The 18,898-nt window shown below is 41.6% G+C and overlaps 1 protein-coding gene across 1 annotated transcript in view; it reads right to left on the bottom strand.

Moving 5' to 3' along the window:
• EGFLAM (EGF like, fibronectin type III and laminin G domains) overlaps positions 1 to 17,954 on the bottom strand; it is a 60,598-nt gene extending 42,644 nt beyond the window's left edge. Inside the window, exons 1-7 of the mRNA XM_035902751.1 lie at positions 17,909 to 17,954; positions 17,526 to 17,635; positions 15,730 to 15,813; positions 13,979 to 14,005; positions 8,964 to 9,081; positions 8,577 to 8,712; positions 2,396 to 2,562 (exon numbers count right to left, since the gene is read on the bottom strand). Of these exons, the coding sequence (XP_035758644.1) occupies positions 2,396 to 2,562; positions 8,577 to 8,712; positions 8,964 to 9,081; positions 13,979 to 14,005; positions 15,730 to 15,813; positions 17,526 to 17,635; positions 17,909 to 17,954 (688 nt within the window). The remainder of the gene's footprint in view (positions 1 to 2,395; positions 2,563 to 8,576; positions 8,713 to 8,963; positions 9,082 to 13,978; positions 14,006 to 15,729; positions 15,814 to 17,525; positions 17,636 to 17,908) is intronic.
• Between the last annotated feature and the right edge of the window lie 944 nt (positions 17,955 to 18,898).

The raw sequence follows: 18,898 nt of genomic DNA, 5'->3' as shown, positions 1-18,898 counted from the left end.
ATTTTTTCACAACAGAAGTTCAGTTTTTCTACTAATGCACAATGTACTTGTGTATCTAGTTAATGTCAAATTAGTTTCTTACACAGACATCACCACTAAAGCCAAGTAAGAGCTGCTACACTCAGTTACACTCTTGTTTCCAAAAAGCCACAGAACTTAATTCTAAAGGCATGCATCCTTTGCTGCCTTTGAACACCACTCCTTGTTCTGCAAAAAGCTGGTTGTTATGAAGACAGGTATCCACAAGATAACACAGGCTTTCATGGATAGTGGCTATATGTAGTTTTTCAGCCTATCTGCAAAATCCACCCTGGAAACTAAGAGCAGACTTGCAAAGCAACCACATTGGCCTTTGCCAAAGGACCCAGAGGTTGCTAAAGTAGTCCTAAGCGTAAGTGACCTGGTGTGGGGATGGAGCAAGCATGGACATGACATGGCCCCAGGCTACGGGAGCTCTGCCTGCTCATGAGGGTCTCTCCCAGGCACTGCCAGTCCCTTGGTGCAGGAAGATCAACCTCTCAGTGGCACTCATGTCTACCATGGACAAGCAAGATTTTTTGAGCCTGTTCAGAGAGCAGTGCAACATGCATAATGCATTCACTTTTCAGATCCGACCCAGGCACAGAGAGTCAAGCTCATGCCCCCTGTGAACTTCTCCACAAATTGGTGTTTATATGCACCAGGTGTGAATTTGATTCCAAGCTCTACTGACAATAGTCCATGTTTTAGAGCCATCTTAACAGGTCTCTGCAGAATGGGAAGTTTCCAAAGGCGAAGTGCCTTTCCTGGAGTACCACAGTAGTAAGTGCAGTATGAAGGCTACTCCACCCTTCTTAACAGAACTAAGCACTTTATCTTTTCTGACTAAAGAATGCAGCCACTCACATCCAAAGACAAACCGAGGAGCACATAAGCATGCCTGAAGCAGCAGCAGCTGACCCTTGAGGATCCAGCAGCCAAGGAACCCCAGAGCACGCTGCACCTTCGTGGTTTTCACAGACATTTGCTTCAGAAGTTAAACTTACAAGTTCAGCAGCCATAACAAACTGCATGCAAACTGTTCAATGGACTGAGTTTAAGACAGAGGGGAAAAATAATGGAAACTGTCACGTAAGAGTCAATGAAAACAAGGGATTCCAAGACAGAGGTGCAATTTAGAAATAAATCCTTAGCAGGTTAAATTGGTAGATCACTAAGGATGTGGTCCACATTTCTGCAGCATGCAAATTCTTCTTGCAGAGCTCACGGTCCTACCTGAATATCAGCTGCTCATTTTCTACTAGTTAATTAAGATGATTTGCAATTGAGTGTGCAGATGAGAAAAGAAAAGAAGTCAGTTTTGTTGCTCTTTTTTATCATTCATTAATCTGCTAAAATGATATCCAGGCATTCTCTTGTGTGGTATTCTGTCCCATATAAATGTTTTCAGAACTAGAACTTAGAACTACTGACATCTTTTAAACACAATAAAACATTTGGTACTTTGAGGACGTAGCTCAGTTAGTCCCCATACCCTGCCAGCCTTGGCTCTGCTTCCTGCATTGACTCTCTGTGTGACATTGGGTTTTTTGCTTTGTGAGAGACATGATTCGTACGATTCCCAACGTGCTCTGTGTCAGTTTGATTGGGATTCTCACATACCACTATGACTTTGGGTGTGATAAGGAGCAGCAGCACCTCAAAGTCAGCCCGCAGAGACAACAGCACTGACAGAGGATTATATCCTGAGGAAAGCCATCAGGAGCTGTGCACAGGACCTACCGCTTATTGCAAAGTGCATGGCCTACATTGCTACACAAATGTGAATATAATTGTTAACAAGTTGTGATTATTAAAGTATGTTTGAATGCATTTTCACCTAATATTTTTGCTATGCAGCTTCTGATCAAAAAGGGATGCTTACTTGTTTATATCATTACTTTCACGATTGTGTTAATTGCTTAAAAGCCTTACCTGTCAGAAAATAGATTTGGTTTGGTCTTTCCAAGTTGTTTAAATTAGAAATGCAATACATACAGTTCAGTTTCAAAGAACAGTATAAAAAGATGAACCATAGACTTGTCTGTCTCATTTCTCTCCATAATATTCACTTATCAGTTCTGCATGGAGCCAGCGCAAAAGTCAGTAAGTAGCAATCCAAAAATATCTGGCAATGACCTCCAGAGCAGAGAAAAGGCATGAGAGCACTTCTGCCTGGAGCTTTTAAAATCTTTGCTTGCGGCTTGTCTTTCACAGGATGTTGTAAGCTCCACGGACAGAGCTGAGAGATGTCAGACTGGGGGTGCCAGTGCTTGGAGAGTGATTCTTTCCACCAGCAGCTAACCCACACACACTTTATTTACAGATATACTTTATTTTTATATGGCTTTGATTACAAAAAGGTGGTTCTACTCACTGAACGTTCGGATGATGTCACTCGGTGCACTGGCGGGGCTGGATCCATAGGAGTTTGCTGCTCGGACGGCAAACTGATACTTGGTATTTGGGAGAAGCCCCTTGAGAACCATGGATTCCATCTGGATCTGCTCTCTTATTACCATCCAGTTGCTGTCAAGGTCTGGCCTTCAAGATCAAAAAAACCCAAGATCATAAATAATTAAAGCTGGCCGTATGAATTAATTGCCTTTAAACTTTCTTGGGAAATACACAAAACAAGTGAGACATAAGCCTGCTAAATCGTCACTGAAATCCTTCACTCTTAAGGGGCCAGACTGTACAATCATTACTAAGCTGTGAAGCCTGTGATATTAAAACTATACAGCGATACAAAACCAATAATCAGATTTTGTTTATAAAGCCAAGGAGGCTGTTCAGAGGACAGTTTGACAACTCAAGTTCTGTTTATCTGTTTCCATGGATTTTAGGTTCACAGTTTTCAAGTGGAGTTATATTACTAGCAGTTCCCAATCTCCCATTTGGCTGTATAAAGCAATGCTTTGCAATAGAGGGAAAGATCCTGCTTTATTTCTAAGAGTTTGTGCTCTAATGCCACTAAGTCCCTTCAAACATACACAAGCATGAGCAGGATGAGAATCTAACATGTGATCTCCCAGGAAATCAGGTTAATCCACCCATATTGGAAAATCTGGATCCAAAGTCTTCTCTTCAGAAAGAAAAAAAGAAAACAAAACAAAACAGAACAATAATGCAGGAAACCTGGCCTGTGTATGTGGATTTTGCAACAAAATTCCCATGTCTGCCTTTGGAAGATGCTTGGTTAACTTCTGATTCATACTGGAAGGCAACTGCCAATAAATGCTTGCTTTAAGTACCGTTATAATCCATCTGAAAACAGTGCAACCATTCACATGGCAGTTTGGTCTCAAATGTTTTAAGTTCATATGAAAAGGGACATCAGAAAGGGGAGGGCTATTTCAAATACTTTGAGAGAGTATTCTGATGCTCTCACATGATTTCCACTTTCTCTAAAAGTTGTCTCTTCTTATCAAAAGTGAGAACAGAATGAGAAAGTAAACAAATACAAACAAAATAAAAAAGTGAACGTAAAGTCTGAGCCACCCAAAATATTCAAATTAAAGCCTATGAAAGTAAAATAGGGATAGAAATTACTTTAAGAGAAAATTATTCCAGTATCCTTTTCTAAGATGTCCTTGTGATATTTATTACAGGAAATAACCTCCAAGTGCTCCCTGAATCTACCAGTGTTTACATAGGACTAGCTGCAAATGTCTCCAACAGCCTTCCAATGAAAATTATAGCACAAGGCAGGCATTTTGTATTTGTTTATTTGCAGCTGGAAGGAAATGCCAAAGTTAATGTATGTTTTCTTTTACCAGTCAATACAAGATTTATTGATCACTGCAGTTTCATCGCCTTGCACCAGCAGGGCCAATGCAGTGACAAAGCAGCAGCTGCCTGGCTCCTGTGCGCAATGGCACACAGGGTGCGTATATTTCATTGTCTTGCTAAAAATAAAATCAGACAAATGCACAAGATGTAATGACAGCTAAACAGGCCATCTTAAGTAAAGTAACCCTCCACCATCATTTCCTGGTAGACAGGAGGGCATTTATTTTGGCTGTTCTTCCATTGTTTCCCTTCTCTGAGCCCAGGCCACAATGAAAATTCATAGTGTTTTCCAAATTAAAGCAGTTAACGTCGCTTCCTTCCACATGCTTGCTTAGTAGTGTTTTCAGTTTTCCTGTACACATCTTTTTTTGGCTCTAATTCCAGCCCAAGGAATTCCTGCTAGCTCAAGAGCTGCCTCTCAGTCTCTTTGCAACAGAGCCTGCTGTTGTCTGTGCCCGAATGGAAACACACACTCCTGAGGAAGGGACCCGAAGGAGGTATTGCGCCCAACGAAGATTTAGGAGATAACACAAACCATAGGCTAGCCTTCAGCTTCACTGCCTGTCTCTCGCAAGACTTCCTTCTGCAGGAGTGAATAATAAAGGAAATGCCTGCAAATGCGTAAGCATGTTAGGCTGAAGGACAGGGGAAGAGTGAGATTTATCACTCAACCTTTGCTATTTCTCCAGAATGTTCTCTGTGTGAACAAATCATTACAAGATGAAAAAATGGCAAACAGATGGGGAGAGGAACACAATAAACTCAGCTGGTGATGGTGTCCGGGGCCAGCCAGTTCCTGCATTTTCTAAGATGGGAACATTTTGTTGAAAACTGTCTCCATGATCCTTTTTACGTCAAAATTCAGTTTGTGTCCACTTTTACACCAGAAGGGCTCATTTTGATGCCATTTTTCCCGTTTTTCTGCGTTTCCTGGACCAGTACAGATCTTGCTCTCCAGCCGGGACCTTGCAGGGCTGCTCCAGACAATGTATCTGGGCATGGAGAAATCAGCCAAATTCCACAGGTGTTTTCTGCTCTTGAAGTTACAGCTGTGCATCTCCAACACATAAAAGCCATGCAGTAAGCATCTGGCCAGTGACAAAGTCAAGTGTGTTTTTAAGATAATAAACATAGGGGTAAAGTCAATAGGACTGGACAGATATAAACCGATGGCAGAATTCTGCCCAAATGTACACAAAACATTTGGATCATTGCTTTACATTGTAATCTGGGGACTGACTCAATTTAGGAACAGAAATTGTTCTGATGCAGAGAACAGCAATTTTATACTCACTTGAACTTCCTCTTAAAATCACCTGGAAATGATTTAAAGGAATGAAGCACTTGCTAGCAATCCAATTTTTATAAGGTTTTTGATTGTTCTTTTGTGCCATGTTTGTATTCATCTCAAGTGGCAAATTCAGCTCTACCCATTTTTTTTTTAAATATTCCTACAAATAATAAATATGGTGACAAGTACAATACATTCTTATTCACTATGGAAAATACTCAATACAGAAAATAAGGCATTATAGGATATTATTTTTAGCAGTTATTATTATTTAGCTTTATTGAGACACTTTCTACAAAATATATCAACCAATATGCCAGTTCAACTCTGAGGAAAGGAAAGGTAGACAATTTTATAACGTTATTCTTTTGTTAAATATTATTCTGGTGCTGTCTAACATTGTTAAGAATTTCTTCCCTGATTTCTACATATTCCCCTTCTCTTTCTTCATTAATTACCTTTTCAAGGATTTAAGCCTCGTGAATACTGGGGCAAATGTTGAGGCAGATGTACTGGTCTCAAGCATTAATCAGGAAAGCAGTATTAAAGGTATTTTTGCTGGGCACTACGAGGCATCTCCGTGGTCAGATCTGTTGTTTTGGGTTCTTTGCAAAGGAAAGTCAATATGACTGCCTGTTTCAGTGCAGTGCCTGGGACACCTAGTTCAATGTGGAATGCATTCAGGGATACACCCTTTTTTAGGGGGAAGGCTATATGCTCAACCTGTTCCATCCTATCATCTGTATACTAATAAATCTCCCCAGTTTTATCGGCAGAATCCACCTTGTTCATTGCAGCAGAAGTTTCATGTCACTACCAAGACTGAAAAATTTCCCCTGTATGTCAGGATTAATATTGAAAGCTGTTGAGTCCATCTACATACCAAGGAGATGAAAAGAAAGTGACCTACTCCTTTTAAGGGATATACTGCTGAAACACATGTAGTTCTGTAGAAGCTAGCTGGCTATAAAAATTCAGATAAGTTAGTATCCAAGTTTAGAAAATTGGGTAGGCATTTAACAGATTAAAAATTTGAGTATTTGGAGTATTCCAACCCAAAACATTCTATGATTCTACAATTTTCAGCATTAAGCCAGGTTGGGATTGTGGTCTTGTTAGCGTCCTCTTGAAATCAACAGCAGAGCCTGAGTGAGCCCAGCCTGTCCTCCATCCGAAACCACCTGCAGCCCTTCACTGGCTACAGCAAACCAAGAGGTCTCAAGGCAAACCCATGCAAGTGCCTAGATCAAGGCCAAAATTCAGACCTCGAGCAGAAACAGACTGCAGGTTAATTCTGATTCTGATTAGATTCTGGTATGTGTAAAAAATTAATGTATTGAATTTTCATGAGGTTTTAACCCCCAATATCACAGCTGAGCATGTGAAAAGAATGTTATTCCTTCATCTCTGTCTCCTAGCATGTTTTTGTTACGGTTAAACTCATAAAGTTAGTTCTAAGGGGACTGAAATAATTTAAACAATGACATAGCTTTTAGAGGTTTGTGCTGCACCCAAGAGAAATTACAGATTTGCATAAGAAAGTCATTAATTTTGCAAAAGCACAGGATAATATTGTATTTCTTTGACATAAGAGGACTTAATTCTAAATATACATGCACTGCTGTTTTTTGGTTTTACATTGGTTTAATTTAACAGCTTTAACTCATGTTATTACATTTTATAGTAATTAAAACTATATGCAGCAAAAGACAATGAAGCTTAAAGTTAAATCTTTACCTCTAACTGCCATTAGGGCTTATGGCTTATTGAACTTTCTCAAAATATATAATCAAGCTTCCAAGTCTGAGACAGCATAATCCCAAAATTAACAAATACACTTCAAGCTTAGCTCTAAACCTCAAACTAAACAGTGTAATCAAAACATCGTGCTGTTAGCAAATTCTTTCCTGAAGTCTAAAAACAACGAAACACTGAAATTTCAATTACTCGCATCTTTCAACTTAAACAGTGAAGGCAGCTTTCCACCCTCTGGCTGAACAAAAACGTTCAAGGGTGCACTTTCAGTGTGTCAGACGGAGATGATGGTACCCACTTCTTCTTCCATTAGCAGGCCCCTGGTGCTATTAAGAGGTGTACATAAACCTGAAGGCTCCACTTTCCAGTAAAAGCACAGAGGCAACAGAAGTGCAGTCAATCAGAACCCAACAAATTCCCTTCCCCTTCCACCAAGCAAAGAGAGAGAAGAGATGGGGAGAAGAGAGAAGAGCTCGGATAACTAGATAAAGATTGTGTTTGAAAAACAGATATTGGATAAATTTAATGGTAATATTACAGCAGAGTTTACATGATGGACATAATGTATCTTCAGCCCTCATATTCTGCCTCCCAGTGCAATTAACATTGGATGGCTTCCCACTAAATATGGGGTATTAAGATTCAAACACCAAGTGTAACATAAGTTCACAAGCAGGCTTTCAGCCTGGGAATTCTTTTCATTAAATCAATATCTTCTAGATTGTAACCATACCTTGAGCACCGAAAAACACAACGTTTTAACACAACAATGCTATTTTAAAAATTATTGTGTTTTTCTGAAGAATTTTTTTTTGAGCTCTACAGCTCAGAGTAGTTAAAGAAGCAATTCTCTCTCCTTAACCAGGAACCTCAACTAAAACCTGTCATCAAGCGTTCACCCAAAGGATTAAACTTCCAAAGGCTGAATTTTGCATTCATTGTAAGGGTAAACACAGGGGCAAGCACATGAAAATAAACAGCTTTGTTTGCAGATATTAGCTTACAGAAGCATATGAACAGTCAGGTATGAATATTTGTTTGTGCATGCAGATACGACCACCTCCTACTGACCTTTCATATGCGTCTTATAAAAGCATGGCAACTTTTCACAGTTCAATTCTATTACTGCAAATCTTAGAGAGTTCAACATAAAAGAAGAAGAAAAACTCCACCAACACCCCACCTCCCCCCAAAAAAATCTAAACAGAAAGGACAATGCCTCATATAAACTTGATTAGCATCAGGATAACAAAGCAAGTCTGAGTCCTGCAAGCTCAAGACCCAAAAGACTTTTGTCAGATAAAACTGCCTAACATACTGAGTTTGCAATCCCTGGATTATTTCCTAGAGGGTACTCCTGCTCAGAGAAAATGCTCTGCCACACACTCTTCTCAGCATGATTTGACAGCATTTGATGACAGAAGGAACTAAAACTTCATTCACTCAGGCCGTTATTAGAGGGAACAGATCAAATGAGACCTTGTTTTCTTCAATCAGAATAGACAACTTATTGGAGATTTTACAACAAATTAGATTATTTCTGGTTTTGTCTTTAAATTTTCATGGTAACTCAACACACAGAGAGGAAAACTAAGTGTACTAGACACAGTAAGTAAATAAATAATGAGAAGAGTCTATATGCAGTTTAATAGTGCAGTGTAGGTAAAAAAATCCCTGTAGCCTACACACACTGAAATTCAGACTCCACTGGCAAACTTGCCTGATAAACTCCACCGTGTAGTACTGGATGGGGGAACTTCCTTCACTCACGCCGGGCTTCCAGGATAACGCAACTTCTGAATCAGAAACTACCACGATCTGGGGCTGATAGGGCGGTGCAGGGGGCATGCACTTATCTAAGCCAGGAGAAATGCAAAGAAACAGCATCAGAGAGGCGAAGAGCTAACACACACTTAACCACAACACCCACAGACCTGGAAATCAAATTTATAGGCTTCTCCCTTTACCTGTTGTCCCCATACTTGTGGAAAAGAAATAGTGAAATATTATGATACTGCACATAACAGATTTAGGTGTGAGTGACCTGCCATGTTACAGACGTGTGCCCTGCCAGTTTTGCAAGAGAAAGCCACATATGCAGCGTTACCTTGGGATAAGGTTGTCACATCTCTGGGCATGCTGGGTCGTCCTTTCCCTGCCCAGCCGTATGCTCCAACACTAACGCGGTGCGGAGTGCCTGGCTTCAGATCACCAATAACAACTTCCTAGCAGAGTCAAGAGAAAACAAGGACATTGTGAAAGCTCTTCCAAGTAACTGGGGACGGCGCTGTGAGCTGGGATTCAGGGATCTTAGACGGCAGTTTCCATGTAAACTCCTAGGATGATTGTCCCCAGCCCAGCTCAGAAGCCACAAACAAAAACAGCACCATGTGTTTCCTCTCAAGCTGCAGCTTCGCCCCGGGGGGAATCCACAGGGATGACCTGGACCCATTTCTCAGCATAACTCACAAGGTTTCAGATCATTTGCATTCGCTGTCTGGCTGTTTTGCTGAAGTCAAAGTCACATACTATTCCCTCCCTTGAGCCAGTTCCTGGGATTTGGTATCAGTGTGGAGCATTTTCTTTTTTTTGTTTGCTTGCATTTTTGTTTTCCTTTTAAATCCTGAGACCGTAGAAGCTCCTGAGAACGAAGTGAGTTGCTGCAGTGTGAACCGATGATCTTTAATTTCTCATGGAGCAGAGACCAGTCCCATTACCCCTCACAATTTTCCTAGCCTAGCTATCAGCCTTGACCTGAAGCGAGCATTTCCCTTATTTGTCGTTTTGCCATAAACACAGAAAGATTAACCCACAGACAACTACTGTAAGGGAGGTGATGCTAATCTCCACATGAAGACCTTGTGCTGCTGAACACTGTTCAGAGGAGCGTACTGAAATCACCCAGAAATTAGCAAATGTCACCAAAAAATTACATTTTATCACTGGCTGGTGCACATAGCATGGATCAGCTTCAGGCATTTAGATCTGGTCTTCAATGGAGCATGTGTATGTGTGTATAGAAATTCAGTGTTCTTTACCTGCAGCCTATCTGAAGAGACATGCAAATCCCAGATTTACAAAGTCTGACAGCATATACACGTAAATAGAAATGCCACGTTCTACACCACAGACTGTTTTGTTGTGAAAAAAAAAGCACTTATAAAAAACTCTTTTACACAGATTTTTCTTCTTTTTCATTTTCTCATATTAAAGACTTTCTTCACAGTCAGTGCATGTGAAAATGCAGAGATCTCCTTTCTCTTCACACTTGAACAGACATCAAATCTGCATTTCCAGTTGCAATAAAATAGTAAACAATCCCCAAATTTTATTAATTGCTAAACTTCCTTATGACAGTCTGTTGGACAAATTCTCCCTCTCTATTCTTTGGGGAACTTATACTATTACTACAACATTGTTTGGCAACACCCTGCCATCTGTCATTTCTCTAGCTGCGGTTTTGGAGCTCCACCGCTGATTTCCTATTAACACGGACCACCTGACCATTATCCTGTTTTTCCATCATTCACCCTTGATCTGCTTGAACGATTTGGATTCATCCAAGAGAGATGATAACAACGCTGGAAAAGTAACTGCCCAGAGAGAGGCAGCAAGAACACTCACACCAAGAAAATGTGTCTGGGTCTTCTCAGTCTCGTAGCTGAAGTGACTGAGATCTTTCAAAATGTGATCTGAAAAGCCAGCTGCTGAAAACCCAGCACCTCCGTCCAAGGTCAGTACTGATGATCCTGCTTCTGCCATTCCATCCTCCGTGCCATACATACTGTCTGTCTTTAAACTGTGCCCATTTGTTCCTGCCAGCATCCCTCTTTATTACATTCATTCTTATGAAGAATAATCCTTCATTATGTGTCTTACTGTTTTCACACTACTCAGGAACTTGGCCTCTGCAGAGAGTGGGATAGTGATGTACTTCCCTCATATTATCAACTCCAGGCTCAAGTCTACAATAAACTAAACAGAACAAATCTCATTGATTTCAAGGCCAATCAAGATCAAAGTCCTAATATCTACTTAGGCATTTAAGTTCAACATGTGTATCCTCAAAACCTCAGCAAGGTGCTCTCCTTACATGCATGGTTACCTGCCTCTTTCTTTTGCCAATGCCCTCTCCATGAACACAGTTGTTGGACATACAGTGGGTATCTTTGAGATTTTTTCTAGGATCAAGACACGATGAATAGGTAAAGATTCAGAACATCATAAACCTACCCTGACCCGTGGCAATCTCAGGGAATACCCACCTCACACCAGAACACTTTCAAATGACATTCTGGAGAAGAAACACATTTCCTTGTAGCCACTGTCCAGGAGGCTGGAGTACATGTTTCATCTCTTTTTTTGCTTATATTTAGACGAGTCTTAAACCCAAGTTCTTTTCCATCCCAGAAGAGACACAGTGGCCTCACAGATAAGGAATTGTCCTCGTTTTGACTGGAATAGAGTTACTTTTCTTCTTAGTAGCTGGCATAGTGCTGTGTTGATATGTTGATACACACTGATGTTTTAGTTGTTGCTGAGCAGGGCTTACACCAGTCAAGGACTTACTCAGCTTCCCCTGCTCTGCCAGGCGCACAAGAAGCTGGGAGGGGGCACAGCCAGGACAGCTGACCCCAATTGGCCCAAGGGCTGTTCCAGACCATGTGACGTCATGCTTGGGGGCAGTTAGCCGGGGGGAGAGCAATTGCTGCTCTGGGACGGGCTGGGCATCAGTCACGGGGTGGTGAGCAACTGCATTGTGCATCACTTGTTTTGTATATTCTGTACATTCTCTTACCATTATTATTATTATTGTCACTCCTTTCCTCTGCTGTTTTATTAAACTGTCTTTATCTCAACCCACGGGTTTCACTTTTTTCTAATTCTCTCCTCCACCCTGCTTAGGGAGGGGGGGAGTGAGCAAGCAGCTGGGTGGTACTTAGTTGCCGGCAGGATTAAACTGCAACAGGAATTTAGGTGGTATGTGGAAGAGTTAGCTCCCCACCATTTTTGTAGTCTTTCTCTCCACTCAGATTGCCTCTATATTTTGAAGCATGATGCCCCAAACCAGACCTTACATTGCCAATGAGGCTTTCCTAGGCACCAACCTCACTTTCTTGTCTTACACAACACTCTTGCTAAAACCCTGCAAAATGACATTTGGTATTTTCATTACGATCTCACATTCTTGAATGAGGTGAAGCAACACGATGCCTTTTCTGTGGTAGAGGAGTCAGGTGTATGTAGGAACTGTGTATCCCCCTCTGCCTTGCCACACAGTTTGCCCTCCCTCCAAGTGTTGAAGCTGTTTGTGAGGCTGCACAGTAAGCCACCTCATAGAAACCTGGATTACAAATTATTTTCCAAAGAAAACCTGTTTTCTGTTGTGTTTTGGTTTAGTCCAAAAAAGACATCAAACCCTGGATATTACAGCACAGCTGCAGAAACTGAGCCAGGTTTAATGACACTTGATCCCCTGACAACTCCTTCCCTGCACTACTGGTCTCAGCTGGTCACTCCCCATTTTGGACTGGTGTGTTTGGTAATTTGATAGAGAACACTATTGCTCTCCAGGGCTCTGTGCCTGACCTAAACCCTCCCATCTTTAAAGGCTGCTAATTTTTCTTGCTTTTTTTCTTTTCTTTTTTTTTTTTTTTTTTAACATTTGTGCTGAACTTCATTAATGTTACACCCGGTAGAGCAACTGCCTTATTCAATTGTACTGCATCTGCACTTCTCCTGGCTCCTCTCACTTACGTGTTCTCTATTATAAGATGACATAATGCAGCTATAATACATCATCCACTTTGCTAATGCACACGCACACGCACATGCACACACGCACACATAGAAACAGGCAACCCAGTTCAGCTCTTGCTACAACAGTCTCGCATGGTCCAGAGAAGCCTCTGGGAAAGCAGCGGGGTCATACCTGGCACCAGGAGAGGAGGCTTAGTGACAGAAGCATGAACTATGCAGACTTAACCGCAAAACTATTGCAGATTTCTGTTGCATTTGGTATGAATATAACAGAAAGCATTTCAGCGAGAACACCACTTCCTGAGGATTAATGACAGCTGGGAGCTGATTAATCCCAGTCAGTCATACTTCCCCACAAGTACCCCTCAGAAGTGTTATTTTTATCAGGCAGAATAAAGAGGGCCCAGTGTGGAACCTCAACTCTGAAATGCCATAATCCAGACTCAGTTTAGTTGGGATCGAACCAGATAGTCCTGGTTCAAGCACATCCTGAGGTCTCATCCAGAGACATCAGCCTCCTACAGCCCAACCAAACTTCCCTTAATTCAGATCATGAAAGCTGTGTGAGATCCACCAACTCTGTGGGATTTCTCCATTCCTAGAACAGATCTCAGAGAAAAAAAGTTTGCAAGAGGTTGGTGATGTTAGGGATTTCAGTTCAACACTGAAATTGCTGCCCTCAGCCTACACTAACCTGAGCACCTCCTGCTTGCTCACGATAACCTCTATCTGTTTACGGCTCATAGGAAGCAGACTGGACTGATTGCATGACTGGAAATAATTAATCTGAATAATTCACCAGCTGCAAAGCCATTAAGAGGGCTGGTATTTCTTTCAAACCTGTTTTATACTCATTGTTAGTCTCCCACTCCTTCCTCCTGGGCGTTCCACGGCTGGCCTCTTCCCGTGCTCCTCCTCCTTGGCTCTCACTGGACTGGCTCCGGCTTTTTCCTCTTGGTCTCCTCTCCCACTGCCGGGCTGCTTTGTTCTTCCCCATCACTCTGTGTCTGACTACCCAGCTGTCCCTGTCCCCTGTAAGTCCTCGCTGCCTGGTTATAGCGCATTTCTTACACAAATTTCCTCCAGCAAAGCAAGATATCCATAAATACTTTTGATGAAGTTTATCCACTGCTAAAAAGGGAGTCAGTGTACCTACACATGTCCACCTTCTTCACCTCTGCATTTCAAGCTTTAGCTACTATTTGCCACATTTTGACTACAGAAGACCCTGTATATGTACTAAGTAGAATCAACATACGAGATCAACTTTTATGTGTGAATCTGTGGAAAGACCAGGTCAGGAGCATTCAATTTCATTTTAAATCACAGCTGCGACCAAGTTTCATGTGAAGCAATACTTACAAAAATTGCTTGTCCTTCAAGTTGACCCTGGGAAAAAAGCGATATAGGACTTGTTAATGAAGTAACATACTAAAAAGTGATGGCAAAACCCCATAAATAACGGGTCACGGAATTAAAACTAGGCCAGTGCTGCAGCATATAGTAGTCTATGTGGCTGTTATTTATCTGCATGAGTACTGGAATACAGACTCTGTCTTCCCAGTGAGTAAGAATTAGTGCTGTCAGAATTAAGACAAAAAAACAACGTGCTGTTTCATCTTTGTTGGCACTAGTAGAAAGAATTTTGGGGGGGAACAAAAGCAAGTGAGGAATACAGAGATAAAGATCAGAAAGGAGTAAATAATGCATAAATAGAGAAATAATATATCGTGGCAACAGGACTCTTTCGATTGCCATGATCCCAGAAACCTGCAGGAGTCAGAAGCAACAACCAGAGTGATGGAAAACTGCAGGAAATTTGAGCACCCCTCTCACTCATGTTTCTCACGGGGAAGGTTTCTTAGCACTGCCCAGCAGGGATCAGGAAATATCAGTGATATGCATTTGCATATCATTGAACATCAGGTGGGGAAGCTGAAGGAGGAGGGGTGAGGAAATAAAGGAGAATGAAGATGAGAAGCAGAGAAAGGAGTTAAAAATTGAATTGTGAAGAAAGATCACCAAATAAAGGTTGGAAAGCCTGCAACGTTCCTCTGTGCACACACATAAGCCTTTGATTCCTGTACTGGCAACGTTGCTGTTCGTGGACAGGCTGCACTTTGCAGAGCATGGTATGGAAGTGCTCCTCTCACAGCACCCAACCTGCAACTCTCCTTCACTCTCTGCCCAAGCAAAGGCTGGAAAAATCTGTGTTTCTGCCTTGCTGAACTCAAAAAGCAGCTTCTCCGCACCAAGGAAACACCGACACATTTCAAGAATACCCTTTAAAAGCAGGCAGTATTACAACCATCCATAAGCTTGGAGGAATTGCTTTTATATTGGCACTAATTGCTCAGCCACGCAGCAGAAGAGTATGGGTGGTGTTCATTCAAGAATGGAAAAGGAAGGGGAAATTGGACAGAAAACAGGAAGGAGGGAAGAGAAGGGGAGAGTGAAATAAAGTGAAGTAAGAAAGTAAAGGAGCAATAAAAGGAAATAGAGAACTAAAGGAAAGCGGGAAAATGGGAAGCAAGAAGGAAAAATAGTGCTTTCCAAGAACAAAAGAAACAGAAGTTGGGGGAATATTCTAGGAGATGGACTTGCACAACTACAACTAAAGCAGCACAATTAAACTTTAAATTTCATATTTCAGGAGGCCACAGTCTCACATAGAGATGAAAATACACTGAAAATTGTGTCATCTTCAACTGACACACTTACCTGCGTCAGACACTGCAATACACGTACACTGATACTGCAACTCTGACTGTGCTTAGAGTCATGCAATTCCCCTTCCATGTGTGGAAGTGCACAGAAAATGCATTTTCAATAAAAGTTCTATTTTAGTAGATGCCAAAGGTCAGTACTAGGAAGACGCAAGCAAATCCCAATACTTTCACACGATAAACTAGTCAGACAACAAGGAGCAAAAGCGTATCACACTGACAGTATTATAGAAAAACATTGTGATATTCTTTTGCTTGATACACAGAGCAGATCTGGGTCTTGGATCCTTGGCATAATTCATAAACCAGCAGCAGGTAGAAAGTTGCAAGTTCCCACTTGCAGGCTCCGCTGCAGTGCTCTGACTGCTGATGAAAAGAAATACTCACCATGCTAAGCATATCCAAACTCAGGGGCACATCGTGTGAGAGCTGTTTAACTGCTTTTTCATCTTCAACCTCTGAGTAAAAGACCTTGGGAAGAAGATATTGTCAAGCCAGTTAAAGCAATAATGCGATGCTTCAGAATGACTTAAAAACAAGTGCATTGCTACCACATTGCAGACAGCATTTGAGCCTATGATCCCCTACCTTTTCAAAAGCATGAAAAGCTAATACCCTTTAACATTTGCTTTATATTTGCTAAAAGTTGTCAGTATGACCAGAAGGCACCATCTTACAGTACATATGCTGAACTGAGGTGAAACTCAGCCTAGCTTTCAGGGCGGACTTGAGCTGGCAACTTTAATTGTGCATCATTTGGGCATGGTCAGCATGGACAGCTGAAATTTGTGGGACTGGTCTGCACAAGTTAAGCATTTTACTTCATGTGAGAAAGATATTGGCATGACATGATTATGTCATTATAAAAATTGCTGTATCATAAATGTCTCTCCATACCTGTTGCCATGTACCGGAGTCTAGTAAGCCAGGGAGAGTTCGATTTCCTGGGCACAGAGACTCTGAGGTGCCAGAGTGTCAAAAACTAACATGAAGGGAAGATGGTTTGGGTATGGCTCTATCCCTGCTGTTTATCATTGGTTTTACCATCATGGCACACATGAGCTCAAGGCTTAAACTGGGGTTTGGATACTTGATGTACTGCATAAACAGTGAAAACTATTTATGATTTGTGGCTATAAAGTATTGCAACTGTTTGAAAAACATCATAGAAAAGCCACTGCACCTCTGTTTTCACATGGAAAAATGGACCTGACTACACAGAGAGCCCAGCTGAGGTAGGTTCTGGCCACAGCAAGTGCTTCTCGGTGTCCTAGATGACAAGCGCTTCCATAACAACAAAAGCAACCCTGCAGCTGGGCTGCATTAGTGTCATTTACAAGACCATGTGATGAAGAGGCATGTGTACCAGAAATACCTATTTCAGGGAATTTTCTCACTCTTTTAGCATACATTAATAATAAAGGCAGTCAGAAGTTTTCTGCTTCCCACATTTTTACATTTTGGATTATATTTTTCTGGAAATTTCAAATCCTTTCACAGAAAATGCTAACAAAAACAACCGCTAACAAAACCAACCAATTCCAGTCAATATCCCATGTCTTTGGTGCTAATTCCCTGCTGACTAACTTCCATTTTGGGACTGAGTTTCACTGCCAGAGAATACCTGTTAAAACAATACCTAATAAACATGAATAAATGGCAGCTTAGTGCTCACTGTTTTGCTGCTTGCACACTAAAACACAGTATCCAGTTTAGGCTAGCCACTCTGCTTTGTCCAACAAGCAGAAGGTAACATGGCAGAGGCTTGGAGGGAATCAGAGCCTCCCTTACAAAATTTCTGGGCAAAACAGGAAAATCACCTCACTTCTTTAAGGGAAATTCACTACAGATGTAGGAGGGAATAAAAAAAAAAAAGTCTCTTTTGATATTTAAGGCTGTGGCTGGGCTCCCAGGGATGCTATGTAAGTACAGTATCTATCTGGGGAAGAGATACCATGAAACTCTCCTTCCCCTGTACCCTAAAGCAATCCTCAGGGTGGAAGTACAAGTCAAAGGATCTGAACAGCTCTGCAATCACTGCAGTTCTCCCCTTGACTATGTTCTGGGCAATGGCACGATGTTAGGAGAGTGGGCTGTCCTGCTTGCTTCACTGTGCCATGTGCATAGTTTGAGGCCATGTAGGGCATTGCAATCCTCTACTAGCAGCATAGGGGATCACTTACCGTATATCCCGTGATGGTGCTTGCATGCTGCTTTGGCATCCTCCATTGGACTCTGAACGCTGTGCAGTTCAATGAATCCAGCAATATATCGAGAGGAGGCCCCAGCCTATCTGCTCAAAGCAAAATGACATTGTATAAGAAGCCATAGGACATAAAAACTCTCCTTTAGCCACCTGGCAGGTATGGCTTTGAAGACTATTAGATGTGTGCTGCTCTCATTCCAAACTGTCAAACATAGCCCGCTACTCAGATTTGACTTGGCTGCACCTATTCCCTCTCCACCTCTGCCCTCCAAGGCAGTGGTGGGATACCAGGAGAGAGGGGGCGAAGGAGGACATTCCCTCTCTCAGTGGTAATGAGCTGTTGATCAACTCAGGACGCACCATGGACATCTTCAGTCTCCCCCTCACCACTCCCTGCGGGCTTCATACCCAACAGGAACACCTTGTTGTGAGGAAAACCAAACCAAACCCCAAACATGCCTCCTCTTCAGCCCTTTGCTGCTTTGGCACAAGCCAAAAGAGCGTGTCTGCTCTGCAGGGCAAGATATCTAACACAACTTCTCCAAACCACCACCGCCCATGCTCTTGAAACCAAAAAAACAATTATAACAGAGAACTGATTCAGACACTTTAACAACAACTTTATTTTCTTCAAGTCAACAGTTTTACTGTACTTAGTTTTTTGCATGCACTTACCTATGAAAATTTTAAGTAAAGGCTAAGGAAATGCTTTTTTCCCCCTTTTTTTCCCACTGGCTCTAACAAAATATCAAGCTAAAACAAGTACTGTAAAGGTAATTTTTAGATGTGAAGCAAGCCTACATCAGATTTACACTTGTCGCTTCCACCAACATATTTGATTTGAAGCTAAATACAAACCAGCTTACAAACTCTGCACATTATTGATCAGCATCAATACCCAAGTAGTTAAAACAAAAGCAGAACTGATATTCTGGTCCTTTTCAAACTGACCCTGCATTTTCCCAGTGCTAGGAAACTTTTTGGTTTATGTTTCTTAATTAGAGTGAGCAAGTGTGGCCGGTCAGAGTCCACACCTCTTGGATAACACCAATGACTTTTTTTTCCTGGCCCTTTTGTCTATTTATTTCTCTTGAACGCTAAAAGAAATCCTAGACAGTGCTAGGTGCAATCATGAAAGAATAAATATATAAATGAGGTTTAAGAGACCCTAATTTCTCTCACCATTCAGTCCCTATGCCTGAAGCTCCAGCCATTCTTACCTAAAAGAATTCCCAGCAGACTGTCTCCTGGGCAAGGCTGCACAAGGACTGCATGTGGTGGATTCCTGACCAAGAACTTTTTTTTTCCTTGTATTGTTGAAACAAGACAGTGGCGGATTAAAAAAGCAAT

This window comes from Egretta garzetta, unplaced genomic scaffold (assembly GCF_000687185.1).
Source record: "Egretta garzetta isolate BGI_Z169 unplaced genomic scaffold, ASM68718v1 scaffold59, whole genome shotgun sequence".
NCBI classification, from domain to species: Eukaryota; Metazoa; Chordata; class Aves; order Pelecaniformes; family Ardeidae; genus Egretta; species Egretta garzetta.
The sequence above is the reverse complement of the archived record's forward strand: the minus strand, read 5'-3'. Positions and strand labels throughout refer to the sequence as shown.